We start from the raw sequence: 27,604 nt of genomic DNA on the forward strand, positions 1-27,604 counted from the left end.
AGACAACTCAGTCAAAGCCGCTGTAACGAGGAAGTGTGTAATAATCTTCTCGTGTATAAGCACCGCTTTGGTATTTCAGTATGCAGACTATATGTAAATAGGGCAGCCGCTCTAACACGACGGGTAATTATTCTGCGAATTGTCCTCTATGTGTTTATGTTTTTCGAGATAACGTTCTGCATAAACATGACCGCAGTTACCATTCTGGACAAACAGACCAGTTTTGTGATGCCCTGTCAACATTAACAGTTCTGCAATATTCCTCATCAACAAGCCACAAGTCTTTTCCAAGATAATTTTCGGGCCAACATTTCACATACTACTGGACCATTTGCACAGTGGTGTACGTAAAATTTCATCCAGTATGGACATACTGGATTTCCCATCATTAGCCTACAGAGCAGAACGACATACACGATATTTTTGAAGCCCAGTGGTAGAGTGTGCGCAAAACGACCCCCCCCCCCCCCACCCCCAACCCCCAAAAAAGGAACGCATGATACTGTTGTGCTGTATGTATTTTAAAATTCTACAACGGACAACAGACATTATAATATAACGGTACAGCTTATACGCTGTTATCTTCCATTACTTATCCGTGGAATACACTGGGTTTTCCTCAGTGATCGTAGCCTTTCACTCTGTCAAAGAGTAAAAGTCTTCTGATCGTATCGGTTGAGAGACTTGTCAGAGTAGATCAGATTTCTTTCTTTGGCGCTTTGGCAGTTTTCCTTCGAAACATACTATTATCGTTTCTAAAATATTATTCTTTAGAGAGAATCCCCGTGAAGACTGCATATAAATGGTCATTTTCCCCTCCTCCTGTGACAGTGGAGAAAAGTGAAAGGGTGAAACTACTGCGGGTATATGTTTCTCTCGAATAGCAACAGGGAGTCCTTCCTGACTGACGAATCAACATCAGTGTCCTGTGTCCTCATTCCACGAGATACTACGCACAAGTTGTTGATGTTTAATCCTTTTCAGTGAGACAGCTTGGTAATCAGAAACTTCAGATCCACTTCTCACCTACCTCTGGAGGCCAAAGACTTTTTCCACCGCCAGGAGCGAAGTGACTAAGTTCGTTTCAAATGCCACCGCACTGGTGTGCATCAGCATTGTCGGTTAGAGATGCAGTTCGAGCAAAGTATCCATGAGACTAGCTCGCCCCATTAACACAGGGTGACACACGGGAGACGGACGGTTTTTAATGAAATAATACTCAGCCAACTTTAAAATTAATGCATGTTTATTTACACAAAATCAAAGCTCATTATATGCCATTTTAGTTAACGAAGTTATTTCTGAGAAATAATGTCGTCAAGGTGATGTCCATGATTTCGAATGCAGGACTCAAGTCTCTTCTCAGAATCCTCCATCACACGGACTAAAATCTCTGCAGGGATGACAACAATTTCTTGAATGTTTGCATTCTTCAACTCGTCCAAATTTCCTGGTTTGTGATTATAGACACAGTTCTTAAGGTACCCCCACAGAAAAAAGTCACATACTGAAAAGTCGGGAGACCTGGGAGGCCAAGGAACATTGCCAAAAGGTGAGATAATTTGGCGAGGAAACATGCGTCTAAGAAATGTCATTGAAGTGTTTGCGGTGTGCGATGTTGCCCCATCCTGCTGCAACCAAACGCGTTTTTAAAGGGATTCGTTGTCTTCTTACTTCTGGTTTCAAGAGTGTTTCAAGCATACGAACGTAGCGAATCGAATTAACAGTAATTGTGGCCCCGTTCTCTTCAAAAAAATAAGGTCCAATAATGCCCACAGAGCCAAGAGCACACCAGACTGTTATTTTTTGTGAATGTAGAGGACGCTGGTGGATAAGGTGTGGATGTTCTGGAGCCCAGTAACGTAGGTTTTGCTTATTCACGGTCCCGTTTAAATGAAAATGAGCTTCATCGCTCATCAATAAAATTTCATTTTCATTCGATCCCAAAATCACTTGCATTCTGTAAGCGAAGTCTTCTCGTACAGCAAAATCAGTTTCCTCGAGTTGTTGTACAATGAGCATTTTGTAGGGATGGAATTTTAATTCTTTATGCAAAATTCGTCTAACCGATTTACGATTGATTCGTAACTCACTAGCATGACGTATAGCTGACCGTCCTGGGCTTCTGACTGCCGCTTGCCTTACCCTCTCAACATTTTCTGGTGTCGTTACTCTGCGTCTCGGGCCAGGATGCTTCTTATCCAGTATGTTTCCAGTTGATCTGAAGTTTTCCACCCATCTGAGGATTGTGTTACGGCTCGGAACAGCTCCATGTCGACCGACATTAAACCGCGCACGAAACAATTGCTGCGTATCAATAATAGACTCACCACTTTTCACGGAACTGTCATAGACAAACACTCGCCGTTGCAAGTCCAACTGCTCCATAGTGACTGAGTAAATGAAATGGCGTCTTGTGTGGATCAAAACTATCCCCACCACGACCACCTCCCACCACCGCGCCCTCAGTACTAAGCAGTTCAAAGCCGTCCGTCTCCCTTGTGTCACCCTGTCCAGTGAAATGCCTTCTTTTTTAGTAACTTTTCTATTTAAAATTTTGATGTCTGTCGATTATCCACGATCGGTTATAACGTTTAAGGCCCGATATTGAAGACTTCCACATGAATTACTACTCCATCAACTCGATGACTTCGGCATGTGAGACCCTTACAGGCAGCCATATCGTTAGGGGTCGATAAACTGGTTAGTGATAAGGTAGTAACGCGCAAACTGTAATGCTCGCTGGGTTTAATGCGGTTTACAATGAGGAATATTTCAGATTTAGTGTTCGATTCGAAAAACTGTCAATTTTTACTTTTATAAGACTGAAGAAATATCTATGCTGAGTTCATAAAGTGTGATAGGAACGTTAAGAGAGCGCTGTGTAAGGAAAGCTAAATGCCTATACCGTATTCCGGAGTGTTGAGATCTAGTCGAATATTTGGCAAGGGATACACCGCTTGAAGAGAGGAAGGCTGGAGACGGAAACGTTGCATCGACATCGAGGTCATCATCAGAGCCAGGAGGGTAGCTCTGAATGGCCGCAGAACGATGGGGAGCTCTTACTGGCAGAAGCCGTTTTGAAGAATGACCTTGGCATCAGCTTAAAGCGGTGGGTCCCAAACTGGGGGCAAAGCGAAATTTTCTGAGGGGTAAAAACAAAAGGACTCAATAGCGTTTGAGTCACGAAACTAACTCATTTTTAAAAGATCATTAGTATTATCACTGTTTCGGAAGACTTAAATACTGGCTACATAAGTCACCAATAATCACATTTTTTTTCAGCTACTAGCACTAACGCGCGAGGCAGTCTGCTGGAGGTTACGGCTCGTGAAACGAATGTCTTAACTACATCTTCCTCACAAAGTCCACCCGCTGCACACATACTTTGTAACATTCATTTATTACAGTAATATATATATATATATATATATATATATATATATATATATATATATATATATATATATATATATATATATGCTTAAATATCTCACGAAAATGCCTTATACGAGTTGCAGGTAGTTTGCGCAATAGACCAGAAGAGACCGAAAGTCTACGGGGGTGCGATGAGAGTTTCCCTTATGAGAAGTAGTTCTACGTAGCACTCGCGATGCACTAAGATTTGCCTCATCATACTGTAAAAAGGTTGTTAGAAACAATCAGTGCTAATTTTCTTAGCCGGCCGGAGTGGCCAAGCGATTCTAGGCGCTACAGTCTGGAACCGCGCGACCGCTACGGTCGCAGATTCGAATCATGCCTCGGGCATGGATGTGTGTGATGTCCTTAGGTTGGTTAGGTTTAAGTAGTTCTAAGTTCTAGGGGACTGATGACCTCAGAAGTTAAGTCCCATAGTGCTCAGAGCCATTTTTTTTTTAAATGTTCTTAGTGACTCATTAAGAAAACACCTACAAAAACTAAATATGATTTATCCTTCGTCACGTTAAAAATAAACGTGTTCACAGAAAATTCCTTTCCATTCTAATGGTGCTGATGTTGATGACGAGGGGAGGTTGGATGGTAGTGGGGGTACCACTTAATATCTAATTTACTCCGGGGTAATGGTCTCGGGAGAACGCACAAGAAAGAAATCAGACATCAATGACGATCGACAGCCGTACGAAACTAATCCGAAATAAATTCGTTAATACAAACATCTTGGCTACAGCAGGCTTAGGCACACGTGAGAAAATTCGTGCTGGACCGGGACTCGAACCCGGATTTCGTGCTTATGATGATGAAGGTGTTTAGTTTGTGGGACGCTCAACTGCGCCGTCATCAACAGTCCATTTTTTTCACAGTCCAATCTAGTGACTGTCACAAATGATGAAGATGATGAAATGATAACACACACACATCAGTCTCCAGGCAGAGAAAATTCCCAACCCGGCCGGGAATCGAACCCGGGGCCCCATGATCCAGAGGCAGCAACGCTAGCCACTAAACCACGAGCGGCGGACATGCGTGGTTATCGCGAACGCACTTCGGCTATGCGTGGACGCTTCCCGGGCCGACCCAAACTTCTAGATGTCACACTGTCTACATTTTTATACCATTGTTGGATCGTCCTGGAGGCGAGCACGCATAGCCGACGTGCTTAAGGCGACAGCTCGCGACAAGCACGATATCCGGATTTGCATTAGCGAATCTGTTTCGAATAAATCCACGAGAAGCCTGCATCGTGCAAACCGGTCTCCTCCGGACCTTGTGCCTGCGCTGTTGGTCACTGGGGCGTCCACAGTGCGACAGACAAAATAAGAAATAATTACCGCAAACTTGTCGCCAGAAACGTGATGTAATTCGAAGGGAAAACAAAAGAAGGCAGAGACTTATCTAACCAATGAAAAGATTGCCATACTACCGATTTTTTCATCGACAAGTAGGGCTTTGTCAGTTCCGTATCTATTGCCCGTCCTTATACACATAGATACGTTGGGCTATATAAATCGAAAATAATGTAGACTAGTTCTCATGTGGACAGATTAAGCACGATCATCACACTCCAACGGGAGTGTCAATGCAAGTAGCTGTAAACTTGTCGACGAAAGGACGCATATCTTCAAACAGTGTTATTTTTCACAAAGAAATCACGTAGCCCACTGTTGGTTTCCGTGAAAAACACACCTTACTATTAGAAATTATTTCAATTTTTTCTGTTGCATTTGTATCTTCTGCCCGACCGATAATATGATGCGAACCAATATGGCAAGAATACTTAACCCACCTGGAGACAACAGGAGGTTTCACATATATCATACAATCTTAAGACAGTGTTCGAAAACAAAATTTAAACTTCTTAACATGCCCAGGAGCAGATGTGGCTTTGACCTATATTTATTAGTACGAAACTTGTACTACAACTGAAGAAATTGCAAAAAATGTAGAATGTAAAAGACATGACTAAGTTGAAGCAACCACAGAGCGTTGAGAGTTTGAAAGGGAACATTACAAATGACTGACTCAAATACATGAATGGATAGCTTTGAGAGATGAAATAGTGAAGGCAACAGAGGGTCAAACCGACAAAAAGACAAAGTCCGGTATGAATAGTTGGATATCACTAGAAATACTAAATTTAACCCTTTCCAATTTTACGTGAATGTAATTGAAGCCTTAATATTTGGCCTGTTGACGCTGAATGTTAAAACAAGTAGAGAAATACGGACCGGAAAACCTGCACAATCGTTTTACATCGGAGCACGACAGAGGACTAAAGTCTAGGTGAAAACTGCCGTGGCAGTGCATGTTATGGTGGAAAGTGTGTGCACCCTTTCGGCTAGTCGACGATGACAGAATCGAGGTGCACTCCCTGCAATCTTCTCCAAACGATTTTACAGAAACTGTTCGGCAAAACAATTTAATTTTTCTTTTGTTGTAGCTTTATATGTCAGCTTCATGACGATGTGCCTATCATTTCGTTAATGAGCGTAGTTATTGTGATATTCGAAAACGTTTGCAATGAAAAATAAGGGTCTCTATGGTATTGCATGTGATTTGTATTACGTAATATGCTGCTGCATATTAAATTTAGGTAACATATTGAATTTTTCTTCAGACTTAGGTGGAGGTCTCTGTCTGTCACCTATCACCAGAAAATTAATCAGACATAGCGCACTTGTTTCCGTTCGCGTGCGTCAGAGATAAAGCCAGAATGAAATATCCACAACATTCCTCACATTTCATAAAGGGCTTGAGGTATCTAAATGAGATTTTCGGAAATGATAGCACACTAAGAGGATAGTACTTTGCCATATGGTTATTAGGCAAAACTTCATTATCTATCGTGTCATTCCACCAGCTACATTCTTTTTCGATGAAATAATGAATTTTTATGGGCCATCGATAGGTGGTTAAACGAGAAATGCTATGGGTTTTGGAACAACGTAAGCGAAAACATAGCACGTTTATTTTTGCACCGAGAATGTGCTGTCTCAAAGCTGCTGGACCTTACTTTTCATCCATTCCTCACTTAACACAGCACTATTTCAGAAATCTCTTCCAATTGCGTCTGCACAATAAGTTAGTGAGGTGAGACTGTGTAAACTCCACTGTGTTTTGGCAAAAGAGCAAATTTTACTCAGAATTCGCGACCCATGATGCTTCTCTGAATGTTACAAATGGATAACAAATCAGGCGCAAATAAATCGCCGCTTTGGTTGCTTTTCCAGCGGAATTCTATTTAGATACTAGCCAAAGCAGAGGTGACAGCAGATCTTTTTTGAATGGACAATATGCAAGTGTGGTTGTGGAGAGGCTCCACTTAAGATTTACAAAAAATGAGACCATAGGCTTCGTTTTAGAAACGCACTTCCCTCCAGCGTTCGGCACATACCCTACATTGCCTGCCCGCAACACCTACCACTACAATTTCCCGACGCATACCCCGCCGATTGCCCATCTACCGGCCGCGTTGTTGTACACGCACTTTACCCATTATCATGTGTCAGTGGCTCAGAAAGGAGTTCCATATGCGGCAACAAAAACTTTTAACCGTTTGCCCAATAATATAAAATGTCTGACAGTGAGCAAAGCAAAATTTAATCTACCGTAAAATCATTTCCCCCGAACAACTCCTCTTATTCCTGGAACGAGTTTTATTTTAAAAAAGGGGCTATCTGTAAAAATAATCTTGTTTTTAAGTGAAGTTTCGTGAGTAGGCCTGAAACATGTGTTCATTAATATTAAAACTAATTATGTATACAGTAAACTGACTCGCTCAACAACATTTTCATAAAAAAGCCCCTCCCGCCGGAGGTTCGAACCCTCCGTCGGACATGATTGTGTGTGTTGGTCTTAGCATGAGTTAGTTTAAGTTATTTTAAGTAGTGTGTAAGTCTAGCGACCGATGACCTCAGCAGTTTGGTCCCTTACGAATTCACACACATTTGAACATTAGCCATAAAAAAAGCGTGTAAGTCACCTGTGGAACAGGCATGTAGAACTACGCAGCCGTGTTCCATAATTTGGTATACGTGAACTGCCAAAATATTGTTACCGCAATAGCTCGGTGTTCACTTTGTAAATTATGTTGTGGTGTTGTATTACTGAGTTTTAAAGGAAATATAGTGAACATTACTTGCGAGAGAAAGCGACGTTTTGATTAGTATGCGTTGTCAACACCGAGTCAGGTATTAGTGCAGCGCCACACAATATTGTTACGGAATTATACAACTGTCTGTCCATGACAATGGCATGTTTAAGGGAATATGCCTCTGTTGTGTACTGTAACGCTTCTCTGCTTTGATTTTATGCCTGCTAAATGATTATGAACAGTACATTTCGTAATGAATATCTAAAACTTCCGTTTACTGCGTGAGGCAGTGGGCTACATACGTAAAAATAATACACGTTCACCGCGTCGGTCATTCTCTAGTGCTGTGACTTTTGCCTGATTCTGTTATTCAAAATGCTGTATAGGAATAACCAGTGCTACAGACAAGAACAGGTCAGTACAATGGCTGAATAAGGGTGTAAGTCCTTCACTTGGCCAAAATAATTACCTGTATTATATTTCAGTGTTGCTCTCTTCTGCAGTATGCACATAGATAAGCATCCGACTACAATGACCACTGTGGAATCCCCTTTAAGTCAGGGCAATGGAGAGGCGCGAAAAATTAAAAACTCCTAGTAGCAATAATACATGCAAGATATGTAGTGATCAATTAATACATGCAGTGTCAGTACGGAGTCATTACATACGTCCTGCAGAAGTTGTAACGTGAAGCATGTAGAAGAGAATAAACATGTCCAACAGACAACATAGCAATCCACCAGTAGCGTCCACTGTAGCACATCGGCTGTGATAAAACAGTGTAAGACAAAGTGTGCAAACTGCTACCAAAGTTAATGCGAAGAGAGTTGCGAATATACATCTCGTTCTTGCTGCGTTTTGGTTTACCACTGGGTGAAGATAATCGACAGAAGATTTATAGCTTTTTGCTTCAACGAAAAGTTTGCTCGACATTTTTTGCAGGAACATCTCAGATCTTCTTTGATATTTGTAGAGAGTATTCCTCGTGTCATTCACGCTTTTCGTGCAGTTTTAAATGTGCAATATATTTACATATGTAGACAGTGCAAACATGTTTTGTTTTTGCACAATTGCAGTGAAACCTCCATCACCCCTTCATATTTTCATGTATAGATGATGAATGGGGCTTGATTTTTAAGTCATGGTATTTTTTTATGATGAAAGAGCGACAGATAAGTTTTAAGACCAATATTTAAAATCACTGAGAACGCTTCCAAATTGGAGTTGTTGAATGCAAAGTGGAACTTAAAAGTTATGCAGTGCGATGCAATTGTTTCAAGTTTGATTTGTGTTCTGTGGTGTTTGCATTTCCCGGAGGTTTATACGTGCATCTTATTTTCTACCTTATTGCATATACTTAAGCAGAACTGACACTGCGATAGAGAATTTCTTATTACGATCGTGAAAAATAATCGATTCGCACTGGACTCACATTAGGAAGGAAGAGTGTTTGGATTTCCTTTGTCATCCATATGTACCTCTGCCTTTGCGGAAGACAGAGATTTCCTTGCCCTCGCTCGACGTTGAACTCCGATCTTCCTCCCTCCCTTCCTTCCTAGCATGTATGCACATACTGAGAGACCGGGTGCCGTTTCTCCACGTGTAATGGAATCGGGCAGATGCTGACTGGCAAATGGGATCATTAGCTGGCACCAGGAGATTATTCCTAAAAAGGAAATCTCATAAACCAAGTGGGATTCGAAATAACTATTTGGGGAAGTAAGAACTGAAATACGATCCCTTGCAGACCGCGAGAGAAAACCGTTAGCAGCTCTAATACCGGATTAACTGTGTTTGTGGTTGTATTCGCAAAGCGGAAGACATCTCAAATTTTACTTCCCTTTGCAGCAACAAAAGAATTGTAAGAGATTATCGTAGCTCTCTCCTGAATTGATTTAATGTGATCAGGGGAAACCAGTTTCTGGATTTGAACTCCACTTCTCCCAAGCATGTTAACCATTGCAGCACCTGCCTCGGTGTAAATTTACTATAATGGTTAAAATGATAATATGCTAAACCGGGAAAAGACAAATGTAAACTTGATTGAAAGTAGGATGATTGGTACCAAACCTTTAAATTGACGGACAGACACGTATAACAATTCGCCCTGTGACGTTGACGTCAGCCTCAAACAATAATCATTACCTAATAGATGTCCTCATTACGACTAATAAGAGGAAACACATTCATATGAAATGTACTCCATGATTTGAAAAATTTCTCAGTAACTGAACCAGTATTAAAAACACTACCGCAGATTTGGGAATAGTGAATGAAAACAGCCCTGTGAGTCTCTACTTACTACAAAATGCGAGATTTAATTCAGGCTAGCATAGATAGCAGAAAATTCAATAAAGTGATAGGTACTGAATAAATATAGAAGCATAATACCGCCAGGCGTTGACCGAATGTTGAAACATGTTGTCTCAAAGAAAATGTAAAATAATGACTGTAGGTAATAGGACACACTGAGCAATAAGGAATCCCAAGGACTTATCTGTTAAAGCTTTTTTCTTTCTTTCTTTCTTTTTTTTTTTTTAAATACGTGGCTGTAGTCCAGTCTGTATTTCCCATGAGTGGTGTCGAAATGGAGGTTAGTCTATATGACTTTTACAAAGCGATTTACCAAATCTTTCATAAACTGAAAAGTGTGCCTTCTGTCTACGATCAAAAAAAATGTGACATGCGACGAGCATCTCAAACAGAAATTTAGGCGAACCTTTGGCGAAAACTATGTCATGCATGGAGTGAATAACACATTATATTTACCAGAACGACTAAAATCTAGGACGAATCTCATGTCACAACGTAGTGTAGAACCGCCAAGCTGATAACTACTTCAAAAGTGAGGGTGTGCGAGCATTAAAGTTCCATGGAAAACTTGGAGAATGCTCAGTGGACTTAGAGCATGTGTGAAGCTGGCGAAGACCAGCGATAACGAGATGGGACAGAGAGGAGAAGACGATATCATTTTTAATAGGACTAGGTCCAAGATATGTAAATAATTTGATATGCCCTTTTTCTCTGTACCAATGTACTCTTGAAGAAAAGTTTGATGCAAATAAGTGTGGCAGTGAAAATAAAATACACGACGACTTTCTCAGGCTTTTTTATCCATTTAAGCCAGTTTCGTTAGATTTCGGGCTTTGCTTTCAAAACTGACGGCTGGACTCTGAATTATTTAAACAAAACACATTAGCGTGTTTTAACTTCAGAAAGGTTATTTTGTACCCTGGATTAAGAGCGTACACACTCTCATTTGTGCTCTGAGCCCTTACAGTGTTGGGTACGTCGCAAAGACGACGAAGGTTCAACAACATGTCCCTGTTGTTTCTCAGTATTATTCTCTCTCACTCTGGTCAGAAACGTGGTGAACAACTAATCTCCATCTGATTTTCGGTCACATCGTGGATCAGAACTTGGGATGGAGAGCGACAAAGCTGAAGCGACGGTTAGTCTCCACATTGAGCCGTCGGCAGAAATTACAGAGATCTAGGTCCTTCCGTTTGCCGTTGGTCGTCAGTTCCGCTAGCCTTACTTGTAGTATTGCGAGTAACGGCATGTACCCACGTGGGATACCTGTCCGTAACCTTTAGAAGTATGTTACAGAAACAATCATCTGAGAACCAAGAATTACATAGAAAACTGGTAAATTAGGCTAAACAAATTATTAAGAATCATCAACAAGATAGCTGGAAGCACACATCTCTCACATCGAAAGAGTCGTACACGGACGTCAGAACGCATCTTAGAAAGTAATGAAGCATGTGTGTTTCACTGTCACGTAAGTGAGAATGGAATTGTCCAGATAATGGAAGAACAACAGTAACTGGGATACTATAAAGATGTGTGTACGTATGTAGAGAAAGAAGTAGATGCACAATTAAAAGAAGCCGCTATCAGCGATAATATACGGTCCAGTCACATTAATGTGACCAATGCCTATGTTCGACGTCAATGTGTATTAACCACTCACAGGCTAGAGGTGGCAGCACTAGGAGTGAAAGGTATATAAAGCGTGTCGGGTGGGGACGCGGAAAACAGTGTGTTCGTTGTCGTAATGTTGCAGCGGAGCTATTTGTCTGACGTCCAAAAACGCATGTTCATTGGCTTTGATACCAGGTGGACGCATTTCCGAAACGGCTAAGTTTGTAAACTGCTCGCGTGCCACAGTCATTAAAGTATACTGTGCATGGCAAACTGGCTCTATCCAAAACCGGCGCCGAGCCCATAGCAACTGACCACCCAGATGAACCAAGGAGCGACCGTGCAGCGAGCGTTGCTGCGCATGGGCCCCCGCAGCAGGCGCCTGGTCCATGCACACATGCTGACTTCTGTTCACTGGAAAACAAGGCCGGAATGTAGTCGCCAGCACCGCAGCTACACGTCCACTTAGTGGCGACAAGTGACCTTTTCAGATTTTCAGATTAATCGCGTTTTATGGTCCAACGGATAATACTAGTGTCCGATTCCATTCGTCGGCTGTGTGCAATGACGTCATACCTAAGGCAGAGACACTACATAGAGGCAATCTTTGAAAGCAACTGATCACATTCGTAAACAAACGAATGTAGCATACGATAAAATTACAATCACAATTCATGTGATTGATTACTTAGCCAAAAATTATGTCGAAAAGAAACGAAGGTAACGAAAATAAATAAGAACAGAAAAAGAGAAGCAGACATGTCTGAAATTAATTATTATCGTGATTTATGCCAGTAAGAAAAGCACCTAGAACCTTTAAATCCATTACAGTATAGAGCTTGATGAAGTCATGATACTCTAAAGTAGCGTTGATTTTTAATTATTTATTAGATCAAACGGGACTACTACACAAGTAACTAAAATTTACAAAAAGTGAAACAGAGTGGCTAGCTCATCCACTTTTTATTCTTGTGATAAGCCAGATCAGACCAGCTGCTCTATCATTTACCTTCCTCTACTTTTCCTTGATGTGTCCGTTTTCCCCCTTTTTTTGTTCGTTTCTTGTTTCCTTAGTTTTCTCTGTCGCAGTGGTTTCCCATTCCTTTTACTTTCCCAACTAAATTTCGGTGCTGTTTTACCTTGAGTTGCCCGCATCTCGTGGTCGTGCGGTAGCGTTCTCGCTTCCCACGCCCGGGTTCCCGGGTTCGATTCCCGGCGGGGTCAGGGATTTTCTCTGCCTCGTGATGGCTGGGTGTTGTGTGCTGTCCTTAGGTTAGTTATGTTTAAGTAGTTCTAAGTTCTAGGGGACTGATGACCATAGATGTTAAGTCCCATAGTGCTCAGAGCCATCTGAACCATTTTTTTACCTTGAGCCTTGTTTGCGTCAGGGAAAAGGGACTGGTGAGGGTGACCCTGTAGTCTGGTCCCTTTACACTCCCAACCAACCAACCAACCAACCAACAAACCTAAGTGGCATTGCAGGTTGGGGCAGATGGAGAAATCGGCCGTGGCAGAGCACGCGCTGTGTGAAGCCAACCACGTAATAAAATTCGGCGGCAGGGAAGTTCTGGCTGTAGAGAAGAGCTATCACACCAGCTTTTTCAGAGAAGCTATAGAAAAACACAAACATGAGAATATCTTCAACAAGAAAGAAGAAAGCCTCAATGTGAAGGGAACCTGAATTCCCATGCTGCGGCAAACGACCGTTGCAGGTAGCAAGAAAAGCGCACCGGAAACGAGTACGGAAAAAGCCCTTGAATGTTGGTGCGCCAGGTACGTATTATCTGCGGCCACGAGCTCGACTCCAGTCCACCACCAGCAATAGAGGATGAGGTTCCGACAATGCCAGCCATTCGTGCTGGCGAAATGTCAGGAAAATCATCAAATATCGGCCGAAGAACCCGAGAGGGAAGTCAACAGGCAATTTGTCAGGGTAAGGTGACTTCAGCGGAAGATGGCAGGTAGTAGGAGCTTTTAGAACAGCCGTTGGTAATATTTTGTGGGACCGTTCTCTCGCTCCGCGCGAGAGAAGAGAAGCAGCTCCACGGCCCCACGGAGCAGCCTGGCCGGCGTATTTTTAGGCCACGGACGCGGCCGCGGCCCTGCGCTGCGGATGTTGCGCGGCTACTCGCGTTCTGTTTACAGGCGGGCGACACGCTCCGCGTCACGCCAACAAGCGCGAGCGGGCCGTTGTTACCGCGTGGGGCAGGTCGCCGCCTCCCTGCCCCCCACCGCGTCACGCTGTGCTGCTGTTGTCGGCGGCCCAAAACATCCGTTTTTGGTCTTTAGTCCTCACTTTTTTATCCTCATGTTGGCCAACTAGGATCAGGTGACGACTTCTCTTATTTCTTTTCTGTTTCATTTGTTGTTTCCTATTTCTCCTTTACTACTCCATCTTCTCTGCAGGTTGTCTTTTTATCTTTTCTTTACATCTTCCCCTGTTTTCCCATTTATTCTTGCTTGAAAGTCCCCTCAATTTAGTGTTTTATTCTGAAACAAGTTTCTTTCTCTAATGTCGATTCTTTAATGTTGTTTCTTTCTAGTGCTTTTCCGATTTCTTTAACTGATGTTGTTGTTGCTTTTTTTCCACAAAACAGGGATATTTGTTCCACTCATTCGATAGAGATCCCAAAGAAGATTAACCTTCTCTTTGCTATTACGCTTGATATATTCTGTATATTTAGATAGATGTCATTACTTCTCATTGTCTAACCATTTTTAGTTTGCGTTGCACCGATTATTTTTCTAATAACTCGTCTTCAAGGTGTATCTATTCTTTTCAGCTTACAGTTCACCTTTAAACATTCGTTTGGATTTAAACGTTCTATTCTTACCACTGTGGTTAATTTTTGTTTTTTAATTTGCACATCTTGTCCTAGATGTCTTTAGTTATACCGTATGCTCTTCCATTTTATTAACTGGTACATCCAACACAATTTTTTGACCATTCTGCTGTACGGTTTTTCTAAGATGTTTGATTTTACTAACTAGCTCCAATTTACCTGTTCGTGTTCCTATGTATTTTCGCGAGTTTTTGTATTTGCCATGAATATTGTTTTTTCAGCTGTTTTTCTGAGAGCATTTCTCTTAGTTGTTCTTGCTAGGAGAAATATTTAAGTACTACTTCCTTCAGATTTTTTGGAATCATTCCAATACCATCTCCAAAAACCAGTCAGTTTACCTAAATTCCATTTGTTATCCTTCGCGGAATTATTGATTCAGTTTTTCTATTTTTTCAGTTCCAAATTGCAAATGCTTACAATTAAAAAATAACACCGTTAAAGATTAAATACACAGTAAGCCGTCCTCTTGTATAAAACCAGTTTTTATTTCAGTTCCTGAAATATGTCTCCCATAAATTTCAGTTTTGATATCGTGTTTTAGAATTTCGCGAATTACGTTTGCTAATTCTCATTTAACACAAAATTTTATAATGATTGTTACCTATTATTTCTCTGTCTACAGTATCGAATGCTTTCTTTTATTCCTTGTTATACGTCACCACTGACGAAGGGGAAAATTTGGGGGAATCCTGCACGAGATATTACATCGCATTCCCATTATAAGCTAGGAACGGACGAGAAACCAACGCCACCTACAAGAATTATACCGTCACGAAGAAATCTCAGTAGCGGCGTAACGGTACCAGTATTAAGAAGCTAATGGTAAGGCAGATACTGAAATCATGTACGCGTAACTATATGATGTGACCGATATTAATCCTAAGTGTCTAGTGCACTAAAGAGGTACGCCTCTGGTACCGCTTATAGTCAGTCAAAGTTACAGTGTTGGCGTAACCCCACGCATAGTGTTGCATATAGAACGACATGTATTATTCTCCTCTGGAGTACGTCGCAATGTACAGGGTGAACATTAATAAAACCGACAATCTCCGGTGACGGATTCCTGACTGGAAGCAGAGGAAAAATATCCTACGAATATATGTCCGGAAATGCGTCGTTGCCTTGGTAGATGGCGCTGACGGATGAACGTCATGTGCCTTGTGTTCCTTGAGTGTTGCAGGCTGTGTGATTGACGCAGCGTACTGTAAGCAGAAGAATGGTCCGGTATTCATGTCGGGAACGAGCCGAGATGGTGCTTGTGAACGGCGTCCAAGCAAATGGAAACGCTCGAAAGCCAGTATGACTATACAAAAATAAGTATCCTCACAGACACCAACAGCATCACACATTTCAAGCTCTTTTTGGACGTTTGTGTGATCATGAAAACTTTAGACAGACGAACGTGCAGGGAGGCGGCAGACTGCGAACACCAGATTTGCAGGACCGGGTTCTACAGCATATTGAGACTAACCCCATTACAATCTACAGGCAAGTGGCCCGCCAGCATGGTGTAAGCCAAAGTGCGATTATGTGTGTTTGCATAACATTGCATCCCATGGAGGCCACTTTGGACACCTGTTGCGATGTGAATGCGATGCAGCTTTGTACTGTTTTTTTGGGACAATTTGTTGTCATTGCATGCACACCGTCCATTTACGGACACATTTCCTTAGTATCTTTTCCCCTCAATTTCCAGACAGAAACCCGTCCCTGCAATTTGTCGGTTTTATTGATGTTCACCCCGTATACCTGGCGCGCAGCGGCTGCCGCATTCCTTTTGGACGCGTTCTTTTCAGTGGCGGGCAGTATGCAAGGCAGATCGTTCAGGAAGCGGGGCCAGCACTTAACGCAGAGATGAAGAAGATAACTGGCAAACAGCAGGAATAGCCTAAGCGGATCAAAGCAACATCTGTTTAATTACAACAAGAGTATAAAACTGTATGTTCCGACCGTCTGAAAATGAGTTCTTAACTATTTCAAAAAATGTTCAAATCTGTGTGAAATCTTATGGGACTTAACTGCTAAGGTCATAAATCCCTGAGCTTACACACTACTTAACCTAAATTATCCTAAGGGCAAACACACACACACACACACACACACACACACACACACACACACACACACACACACACACACACACACACACACACCCATGCCCGGGGGAGGACTCGAACCTCCGCCGGGACCAGTCGCACAGTCCATGGCTGCAGTGCCCTAGACCGCTCGGCTAATCCCACGCGGCTCTTAACTATTTGAAACTAGTTAAATTTCGTAAACAAGCGAACGACCGATGCGCTTGTTATTTCAATAGCGAAAATCACAGAGAATCTTATCTGTCTCTATCTAATCGAGAATGGTTCGAGAAAACAGCTACGTTGTAGGTACCAAAATGGCCCCACTATGCACCTTAAAGTCCCTTGTGGGATTTGTGTGGATGTATAATAGGATGTAACTGCGTCAAAAGCTCAGAAAATCATATCTGTCGATCCTCTGTCCAGACACAGCAGACTTTAATTCCTTCCGCTCTCTGTCGTAGTTTATTGTTTTCCAGTAATTATCTAATATAAACTCCATGTGCTTGGGGGTTTGATTTTCTCGACAAAGTCACAGCCAATTCCATCATGATTCCTTCTTGTGTATTTATTCGGTCATCAGTAACCCCACTGTCGATGGATAACTGAGTCACAAGAAAAGCGAGGAAGTCTCAACTTATTCCATCTGCTGATTGACGATCATATAAACTTCTCTCTGCCTCCATGTGCAATTTCCTTAATGATTAGTGGAAAAATTTTCAGTGCTATTAGTCCATAAATATTTATACACTTATTTTCCCGTGTAACGTAAGCATTTCTACTCATTCTTCTGACAAGAAAAACACAACAAAAAACGATTTGTTGTCACAGGTATAATGAGAAAAGACAGAACATGTCTACAGCCCCGGATCTATGATATTTCTAAACGGGGAAAAACTTGGTAGTGGCCTCCCCCCCCCCTCCCCCTCTCTCTCTCGAGCGTTTGATATTGGACATCAAAAAGTTAAAAATTCGATTTTTCAAAAATTTGTCCATTTTTTAGCGCACATCCTTCTGGAGAGTTTGGTATATACAACATATATATTCGAGGAAATGTAGTACATATTATTTGGTCTTACGTGTGCCAAAGTGCATTCCACGCCTCATCACACAGCGTTCTTCTGTCACACGTCACTGTATTTCGCTTTATGGCATTCAAGCGTGTATATTTTGTAATGGAAGCCATCAAATCTATAATCAGCGCAGTGGAAATTAAAATGTCCTGTGGTGCCTCTCCTGCTCCCAGTCATCAGGTTTGACATCCCATCCTCCCCCTTTTTTTTATTAACTATTTGTGACTGCGAGAATAAGAACTTTTATGAAAATGTGCACTCTTTATTGCCTATTAGCTAATAACTTTCTCTTTTGTGTGACGTAACATTAAATATAGGAAACATAAAACAAGTAAAGACAAGAGACAAGTAAGACAGTACACATTTCTACAATCACAGCATTTTTTTTCTCTCTAATCTTGCTACAGCTTTAATGGCGTGCTTTCCTTTCTGCGAAAGACTCTATTAGTCCATCAAAGTTCGTCAAACGTTTTGTTACATGAAAAATCAAAATGTAGTTGTATAATAAATTCCATATAATTTGTATGATATCGCCGTTTCTTCTCTTTCCTCGTTCTAACAGACAATCTTGTCATCACTAATTCTGTAACTATATCTGACATTGTCAAAACTTATTCTACGGTTAACTCCACTAACCCTTCCAGAATCACCAGTTTAGTTATCCCGCATTTATTCTCCGGTTAGGCATTATTACGTGTTCGTACATTGCGTTTTCCGCGCTATTGTCACAATAGAACTTACGCGGATGCTAACTGGGGACTGTACAACGGACACTTCGCAGTGTAGCGATCTGGCAAAAACTTTTTGTCAAAATTTTATTTTCTTGGATACACAGAGAAGATTAATACGTAATCCTTCTTACCTGTTATTCCTGTTAGTCGTCTACTTCCACTCTGGTAGTCTGAATGTGTGGATTTCACTAATAATTATAAAGACGTTGATCATTCACACACCCAATCAACCACATAAACATACGGTGATTGGCATTCACCCGTTTGGGTTTATTCGGCTCAACAGGAGCCCTTTCGTCTATGGGAAAGTTTTTAATTCCTAGATGCGACGGTGATTCCGCGGCAAAGACCTCACGTACACTATGCATGCACTCAAAAATCAACTTATGAGTCGTACAGAAATCAACTTATAATATGTTCAAAGACAAATGCAGATGCGTTTCAAAATCATATGAATACTCTTCTACTACTAATAGATACACCAACGTGAGCGGACGCTAGGTGCTTTGTGAAACAAGGTCTTTTTTCTTTTTTTTTCCTTCAAGAATATGAATTTGGTGCCCCCTGAAATTGCCGCCTGGGGCAGACATCCCGGTGTGACCCCCCCCCCCCCCCCCCCCTTGATCAGGGCCTGCATGCCTGTAATAAGAAGTGAGGAGTGTCTCTGACGTAGAAGCCCTTCCGGTTCTTGCCTCTACGTTTGAGGGCTGCTCTATCTCTTCATCGTTTGAAAACGTTGAAAATTTAAATAAGTGTTTATATACTGTAGTTATTAGACATTATTGACATTTTTTTCAACAAAATTACCATGGCGGAATAGACTTATGTCTTAACAGTCGACCAGATCACAGTCAGGAAGCCGTTGACTATTATTTGTGCTGATGTTCAACCCGCGTAACTGGTTTTGCTACTTCTTATCCAGGCTTACTAAATATGGTAGGCAAACTTTCCTTAACTAAACATAACCATAATGTTGTTAATGTTTGCAGTCATTTTCCTCAGTTGCTACTTCAGCTATTATTTATCACATAGATATTTTTTTCTTATTTATACGATTAAGCATAATTAAAAGTAAGCATATTCTTTAGACGCCGAATTAGGTCCTCGTGGGGCGAATTACATGTCCTTACATACCACTACAAAGCTAGTTATCAACCCTTTCCACTGCCTTTTGTTTGGCCCTGCATATATAGTCATAAAACATTAAACCGCACTGTTTTTCAACCGACGCCAACACAGTGTACTCGGAAGTTATGTACCCTCAGAGCAGAATCAGCTGCTGCATCCTAAAACGTCTTGTTTCCTGTTTCCAGCATTGCCATAGTTTGATGCAAGTTTCCTTTATGGTAGCTGACAGCTTGCTTGAGTGTTACAGCCTGCACTTCAGCAACTTCACACTGGTGGATGACAATATTGTTCTATATGGCTGCTGCAAAAAGTATTCGAGCGCCTGTGAAAGAATTCCGTCTATGTAATTAGATGTTTCAGGTGTATAACAACACCGTGTTCCGAGAGGTACGTCTGTTTTGTTGTAGGGGCGTAAGCGGAAAACTACGAGGATGCTTGGCAAAGAAAGCTAAGTCAGCGACAGCCGACCGGCGTAAAGCGTCCAGTTTACACTATGTTTTGAACTGCGATTGCATAGTTTGGCCGGTCCGGCGGAGCGCCTATTTTTAAAATTTGATTTAGTGTCAGCGGCCCACGCTCTTGGACAGCAACAGTAAACGTCAGCGGCCATTGGGCGACATCCAGGCCGCTTCCAGGCGGGCTATACGGCGACAGCGGCGCGCCGTTACGCAATTCTGGCCCGGCCGATACTCTTGCACTCTGAATGCTGCCGCAGCACGCCTGCGTCCTCCCTAGACAGACAGTTGGTGCCATCGCCGGACTGATCGAACAGGATCGACTGTGGTCTGCGTGCGTCCCTCTTGCAAGCCGACGTTACCGCTTGTGTCGTCTGCTGCCGCTATTCAAAGCCACTCCAGCTTTCTTATCCGGTTCAAATGGCTCTGAGCACTATGAGAATTAACTTCTGAGGTCATCAGTCCCCTAGAACTTAGAACTACTTAAACCTAACTAACCTAACGACATCACACATATCCAGACTGAAGCACCTAGAACCGCTCGGCCACACCGGCCGGCTCTTGTCCGGGACTCTCGAGTGCGTTGCCAGTGTTCATTATGCGCCTAGTGAGAAACTCCCATCTCTAATGAAGTTGTCTGCATACCACTGTCTATACTGGGAAAAAATACATAATAATATTGTAGTCTAGACTGTGTCATTCAGATAATGTGAATGTACGGATCACTGTGGCGTCTCCTCCACAGCATTATTTCGCCTTTTAGTCTAGTAAAGTTGCTACGCGACGTTGAAGTTCCAACAGTATTTGTTAAAAACAACTATCAATATGAAGCAACGCGGGACAGGCTCTTTCGTTTTGGAAACTTCAAATTTTCCCCGAGCATCGTAACTCCTGTGTGATTGGTCTAACGATGGATGTGACCCAGTATGTGGGCTATTAGTTTCCATAGACAAAACTTTGTGACTCTACAGATATGTAAATTTACGGGCCTCCTCTACAATATTTCACAATTTTCTCTGCATTCTCGTCGCAGAATTCAGGTTTTGCTACACCAATGTCATTGAAAGCTCCAGATAAAAAACTAACTGATACAGCTTAACAACAAAAAAGATTTGAATAACAATGATTTTTCAAGCATTGCACCGTTGGAGAGGCAGTGTTTGGTTTCCTTTCTCCGTTATGATACCTGGCTCATAAAGTCTTGCAGTTTAACCTAAGTATACTGAATGTGCGATGTTCCTCAGGTATTATCAGTGATATTGACTATGCGTATATACAGTAGTAGTTGTTGTTGTTGTTGCTGCTGCTGCTGCTTTTTTTTCTTTTCTTTCTTTTCCTTCGAAGATTTGTTTGGCGCAGCTAACACTCGCAATTATTCTTATTGCTTGCTTTTGTGCATCAATTGTTTCTTTTCAAGGATGAGTTACGTCAACAAATTATTCCACAAGACATTACTGAGATGCGAAATAGGTTAGGAGATTGATTCGTTTATTTGCAAGACTAGCAATCATACAAAGAACAAAAGCAGCTGAACTTGACTGTTTCAAGCAGCTCAGTAATGTGCTTCTTCCAGTTGAAATTTTTATCAGTGTGTATACTCAAAAATTTGCAATATTCTACCCTATCTACTTGCGCCTGTTCATGGACTACATCAGTTGTTGGTATATCTTCAAAAGTGTACAGAAGAACTTAATATAGCGTGTTTCCTCAAAATTTGGGGGAAGTACACTTTCATACAATTACTTAATAATTCTTTCAAACCTCATCAGAATTTCTTCTGTTGTTTCCTTCTTAATGAGATGACGCTATTTTGCAGGACATTCATTGAATCATTGTAAACAACGGTTTACAACGTTCTACTAGTTATTTAATTCCTTGACAGTACATATCCGTTTATCGGTTATGGCGCCTTTCGAGGATTGCAATGTGAACGTCCTCATCATTCTTAACTTCTCATTCCTCCCACGTGTTCTTTCAGCTTGCCGGAAAGATGGAAATACATGGTGCAAGATCTGGACTTCCCATCAGCACCACCCACAACTGAGCGGCCTTTGTCAAACCGTTGGTATCATTTCATTACATATGTTTTTTATTCCAGTCTTTGGTCACAATATCACTTATTTAGACGATAACCGGTTTCAGTCCGTAATGACCATCCTCAGATCTTTTTTACACCATGGCCTAAAGTGATAAGGCCATAATGGCATAGTCAAAACATATAAATATAACCAGCACAGCATCGTCACATAGATCTAAAATAAGGTGTAGAATAATAGGGCATTTCATTACGGCTGGACGCGACACTTCATTTGGTTCATGGTGAATCTGTGTGCAGTTTACACGTTTCGCCCGCCAGAATCCTACTATTCCGCGCGCATCAACACTGCAGCCGTTTCCAGTGGCCTGTTCGTTTCTCTCCCACACTGTGACGCCCCTTTTATCCGGAATGCAATAGAAAAGTTCCCCCAGGCGACACAGAGCTAGAGGACGCACAACGGTCTTAGCGTGGGACGGCACGTGTGAACCTACTTTTCCACGTCCCCTCATGTAACGAATAGGAGTGGACCAAAAACAGATGTCAGTGCGACTTTCTTGGTGATTTCACCACAGTCGCTAAAACTCTCTCACTTTCCAACAAAGTTTGAATTATTCAGCACAAATTTTCCATCTTTTTGTTAAGTATGATAATACCAGTCCTCTGTAACGCCACCAATTCCATTAAGCTTTGACTTTTTCTAAGAGTGCAACATGGTCTACACATAAAGTGCATCGACCAAAAATACCAACTGGCGATATTTTATTATTTAAGACTTTTACTATTTGATGAGTGAGTGTATAAATAGCATTCTCAGTCGAGCAATCTTTCTGGAATCCGAAGTGTGACGTACTAAGTAAATATTTTCTACCTAAGTGTGTGCCTCCTCTTGAGTACATTACCTTTCGAGTATTTACGAAACACATTGCAGTACGAAAATTCGACGATAATTATTTTTAAGTAATACTTCTCACTTTTACTATCAACAGTTTTAAAAATTGTATATTTTAATCCGCATGGAAAAATTCCCTGTGCCAATGACGTATTACAGTCATCTCTATCGACATTACTTATTAAGTTAGCATAACTTCTCAGATTTCTGTTGAAATTCCATAAACACCATACGAGCTTTCGGTTTTCAGAATTCTTATAATTCTGTTAATTTGAATGAATGATTATTGTCCTACTTTTAATTGCTTCAAGAGTTATGGACTGACATTTTTACGTATTCTCTGGCTTCTTCAGCCAAACCATATAATTCTGTTTTTGCTGCTACATCCAGAAAGCGATTACTACAAATACTAGCAAATTGTGAATTATTAGTCACAACATTGTCATTTATTTTAACTGTGATTTTACAGGGTGACAATGATTGAATTATATGTAAAAAAAAGTAACTTAGTTACAAACTATGGCCTGCACACACTTTATTCAACATGTAAACGTCACTACAGATATTTGGATTTAGGTTATGACATGTTCGATGTGCCTGCCATTCTTGGTGATGATGTGGCGCAGGCGAATAGCGAAACTGTGGATGACCCGCTGAAGTGTCGGATCATCGACGCTATCGATGACCTCCTGAACGGCTGTTTTCAGCGACGCAATGGTTTTGGGGTTATTGCTGCACACCTTGTATTTAATATAGCCCCACAAAAAGGAGTCGCATGTGTTCAGATCCGGAGAATATGGCGGCCAATCGAAGCCCATGCCATTGGCCACTGCATACCCCAGAGCCAGAATGCGGTCCCCAAAGTGCTCCTCCAGGACATCAAACATTCTCCTGCTTCGATGGGGTCTAGCTCCGTCTCGCATGAACCACATCTTGTCGAAATCAGGGTCACTTTGGATAATGGGGATGAAATCATCTTCCAAAACCTTCACATACCGTTCGATAGCCACCGTGTCATCAAGGAGTATAGGTCCGATTATTCTGTGACTGAACACTGCACACAACCAGTCGCCCATGGAGAGTGAAGAGAATGCGGATTCTCAGTTCCCCAAATGCGCCAGTTTTGCTTATTGACGAACCCATCCAAATGAAAGTGGGCTTTGTTGCTAAACCAAACCATATTCACATCGAAGTCCTATTCGTCAATTCTGTGGACAACAGCGATGGCGAAACATATCTGCTGTTCCATGGCTCTGGCTTAACGCCTGTTGGATTTGAATTTTGTAGGGGAAGAGATGCAGGTCTGCAACAACAATTCGTCGCAATGTGTCCCGGTTGAATCCCACCTGTTGGGCAGCTTGTCTGATCGATTTCCTGGGGCTGGTTTGAAACACAGCGCATGTCTTCTCCATGTTTTCAGGCGATTTCACCCTTTTTGAACGACCGATATTGCCAACAGTATCATCACGAACGCTACCCGTTCTCTCAAACTTGCGAATCAAATTCTTGATTGTTAGCACACCTGGACCTTTTGTCTTCAGCTTTAACTCGGTGGCAAACTTCCTTTGAGCCGCAGCTGGGCTGTTTTTGCTCGCATAGTAGGCCTCCGCGAGCGCTATACGCTCAGGCACGCTGTACCGTAAAATTTTCACGTGCAAATGGCGGCCAACAACAAGGCGCGTGCGCATGCGCATACTAATTCTCGTCATGCCCTGCGGCCACCCGCGCAGTTTGAACGTCCTACCGCGAACCGTTCATAAGTTATGACCAGTCACTCGTTGTCCTATGCGCATTTTACAGGATTCCCCATGTGGTCGTAGTTTTAATTTTCCTATAAGCACTTCTCATTTCTGTCAGCACGTGCATGTCTCTACACATTTTAATGATTTTCCTTAAAATATTACAGTATTTTTATAGTATCAAAGAATGTCGCATCATGACTTCTTGTTGCCTTTATTTATATAATTTTCCTTTCCCTCTTACATGAGATTTTAATCCCTGAAGTTATCCATGGCTTGCGTATTTTAATGGACTTTCTGGATAACATTTAGGAAAGCAACTTTCAAATATGGACACAAATTTACTATGGCTTAAACTGAAATTGACACCAGCGTCTCTCTCTATGTATACCACAATCCATGCCACCTCATGTAACTTACTCTTCAAAACTCTAACCTGGTCTCATTAACAAACCTGAATGCTTTGTATGACCATCCCTTAGAGATGTAAAGTGCTTCACTGTTTATTTACATTAATTGTGGATCATGATCAAATACTCGATTAACAGTTGGGCACAGTCTATAGATATATTATCAGTCAGGATTCTGCAATCTTGCTGCTCACCAGTTGGAAAATTAACAAATGAAATTAGACGGAAACATCCAAAAATGATTCTCGTTAATTTTTCCTATCTGTATCTTTTTAGGATCTACATTCAAATCTCCACAAACCCCTAACTGTTTCGTCTACTCTGACAGGTAGCTCAATAATGCTCATAAATAGCTGGAAGTTCCCTAGACGGGGTCTGTAGTCTGTTGCATCTACTAGCGAAGTATTCTGTGGTAGCAACTCGTATGCAAATGCTTCTAGGTTCTGATCAACGCAAAAACTATTTGTTTCAACATTTTTGACTTTCCATCCAAGTCTTAAAAATGTTGCATTTCCACCTTTTTCCATGTTAACTATACACGAAAATGATTCTAGTCTATAATTCGCGATATTTAACTTCTCTAGCCCTGTCGTTACACAGTGTTCAGAGAGGTATAGAACACCTATAGCGATGAGCTCTGATGCCTCGTTCTATGACACCCCATATGTATTAGATGGAGTTCAGATCTGGCGAGTTCGAGGCCAGCAGATCAACTGGAACTCGCCACTGTGTTACTCGAATCACTCCATCACACTCCTGGCCTTGTGATATGGCGCAGTATCTTGTTTAAAATGCCGCTGCCATCAGGAAACATGATCGTCATGAAGGGGCGTACGTGGTCTGCAAGCAGTGTACGATACAGTTTGGTCGTCATGCTGCCTTGCACGAGCTCCATGGGACCCATCGGTGCCCAAGTGAATGTTCCACAGGGTATAATGGAGGCACCACAAGCTTGTCTCCATCCTGCAGTACAGGCGTCAAGGAGCTGTTCCCCTGGAAGACGACAGATTCGCGTCCTCCCAGCGGCTTGATGAAGGTATGGGGATTCATCAGACCTACACACAACGTTCTGTCACTGCGCCAACGTCCAATGACGATGCTCACGTGCCCATTTCAGTCGTAGTTGCTTGTGTCATGGTGTTAACACTGGCACGTACATGCATCGTCGGCTGCGGAGGCCCTTCGCTAGGAGTGTTCGGTGCACTGCGTGTTCAGAAACTCTTGTACTCTGCTTAGCATTAAAAGTCTGATTTTAGTTCCGCCACAGTTCGCCGCCTGTCCTGTTTTACCTTTTCCCAGTCTACTACGTCCGACGTCTTTAATGAGGGGAGGCAGCCCAACCCCACGTCGACAGGACGTGGTTTCATTTTGGGGTTCTCCACGTGCTGAAGACAAGTCGTACAGTTTTCGAAATGCTCGTGCCGAGCCTCCGGGCCATCACGATCTGCCCTCGGTCAAACGCAGATAGATCGTCCTCACTCCACACACGGACAGCACACTTAGTGACTCTACATGTACAAGTGTGTGTGTGTGTGTCCGACTAGCAGTTACTCGTCGCCAGGTGACGCTGCTACTGTATGGACGGATTTATATCGGTAGTAAGGTCGATGGTCATAATATTCTGGCAGATCAGTGTATTATTGTCCCGTTAAGTTCTAGTTTCTTTTAAGACTGTCCGTCTGTAACCTGGCTCTAACCTCGAAAATGTGTCGCTCTGACTCCAGTGAACACATGAATTTTGTCTTGTTTGCTTGTCCCCCCCCCCCGCCCCTTTCCCACTACTTCCACTTCCCTCTTGCTTCTATAATTGCAGCCTGTTACTTTACCACTCTAAGGAGTACCTGCTGTTACCAACATCCTGCTGTACTGAAATATCGACGGAACACTAAACATTACTTCACGAACAAACCTATAACAACTTTATCTTCATCGGACAGGTGACGTGTCAAACGATGCTGAGGAGTGTATGTAGGCCACGTAATAGGTTTCGCCAAGCAGCGAAACAGGAAACGTTGAATACGTACTCTCGAGTTCTGTCAATGGGCGTCTCTCGCCGAATCAGCGCTTCTCCTCTAGTGCTTGTTAAATGTATAACGCGTCTTTTAACTCCACAGCTGGTCCACTGTTCAACTCGACAATCGGGACAGATGTGGGAAGTGCTGACGATAACGCCATCGGCGGCCCCTCGAACAAGACTGCCCCCGGCGCAGCCATCCGCCCCAGCCATCTGTCACGCGGCTCCGATAGCAACGTTGGCGTCATCCACAACGCTACAGCCAACGCTACCAAGACGCCTGGCTTCGAGAGCATCGTCGGGGTCATTCAGAACAGCACTGCCAATGCCACGAAGAATCTGCTCGGGGGAAACACTGCAGTCAACTGGAGCTGCGGTGTCAACGTCAGTCACGCAGTAAATCAGTCTGGAGGCGACGCTGACAGCTTCCCTACTCCGAAATGTGCAGCAGTTCTTCCAACTAATGTCAGCACAGTTCTTCCAACTAATGTCAGCACCGCCAACTGCAAGAACAGCACGCACTGCTTGAACGCCTCCGTTGCATCAGGCAACAATGGTACACGTGTCACTGAGTACGTATGACCTCATTCTCAGAAGCAAATTGTCCCAATTTAAGAGGAACTAACTAACTGTGTTTGTTGAGAACTAAAATATCACCAGGCACTGGCCAGTAACTTAATTATCAAAATATCATTAGACACTAAACGAATGAAGTCCATCTATAATGAAAAAAAACTTAGTTTACTTACAA

General features: G+C 42.3%; 2 protein-coding genes across 8 annotated transcripts in view; one reads left to right on the top strand and one right to left on the bottom strand.

Moving 5' to 3' along the window:
* LOC126419883 (trichoplein keratin filament-binding protein) overlaps positions 1–27,604 on the bottom strand; it is a 791,911-nt gene that overhangs the window by 427,083 nt on the left and 337,224 nt on the right. The window lies entirely within an intron of this gene.
* The window catches only part of LOC126419886 (peptidoglycan-recognition protein LC-like), a 62,806-nt gene that overhangs the window by 4,388 nt on the left and 30,814 nt on the right, over positions 1–27,604 (top strand). Inside the window, exon 2 of the mRNA XM_050087148.1 lies at positions 26,954–27,425. Coding sequence (XP_049943105.1) covers positions 26,954–27,425 — 472 coding nt within the window. The remainder of the gene's footprint in view (positions 1–26,953; positions 27,426–27,604) is intronic.

Source organism: Schistocerca serialis, chromosome 9 (genome assembly GCF_023864345.2).
Source record: "Schistocerca serialis cubense isolate TAMUIC-IGC-003099 chromosome 9, iqSchSeri2.2, whole genome shotgun sequence".
NCBI lineage: Eukaryota > Metazoa > Arthropoda > Insecta > Orthoptera > Acrididae > Schistocerca > Schistocerca serialis.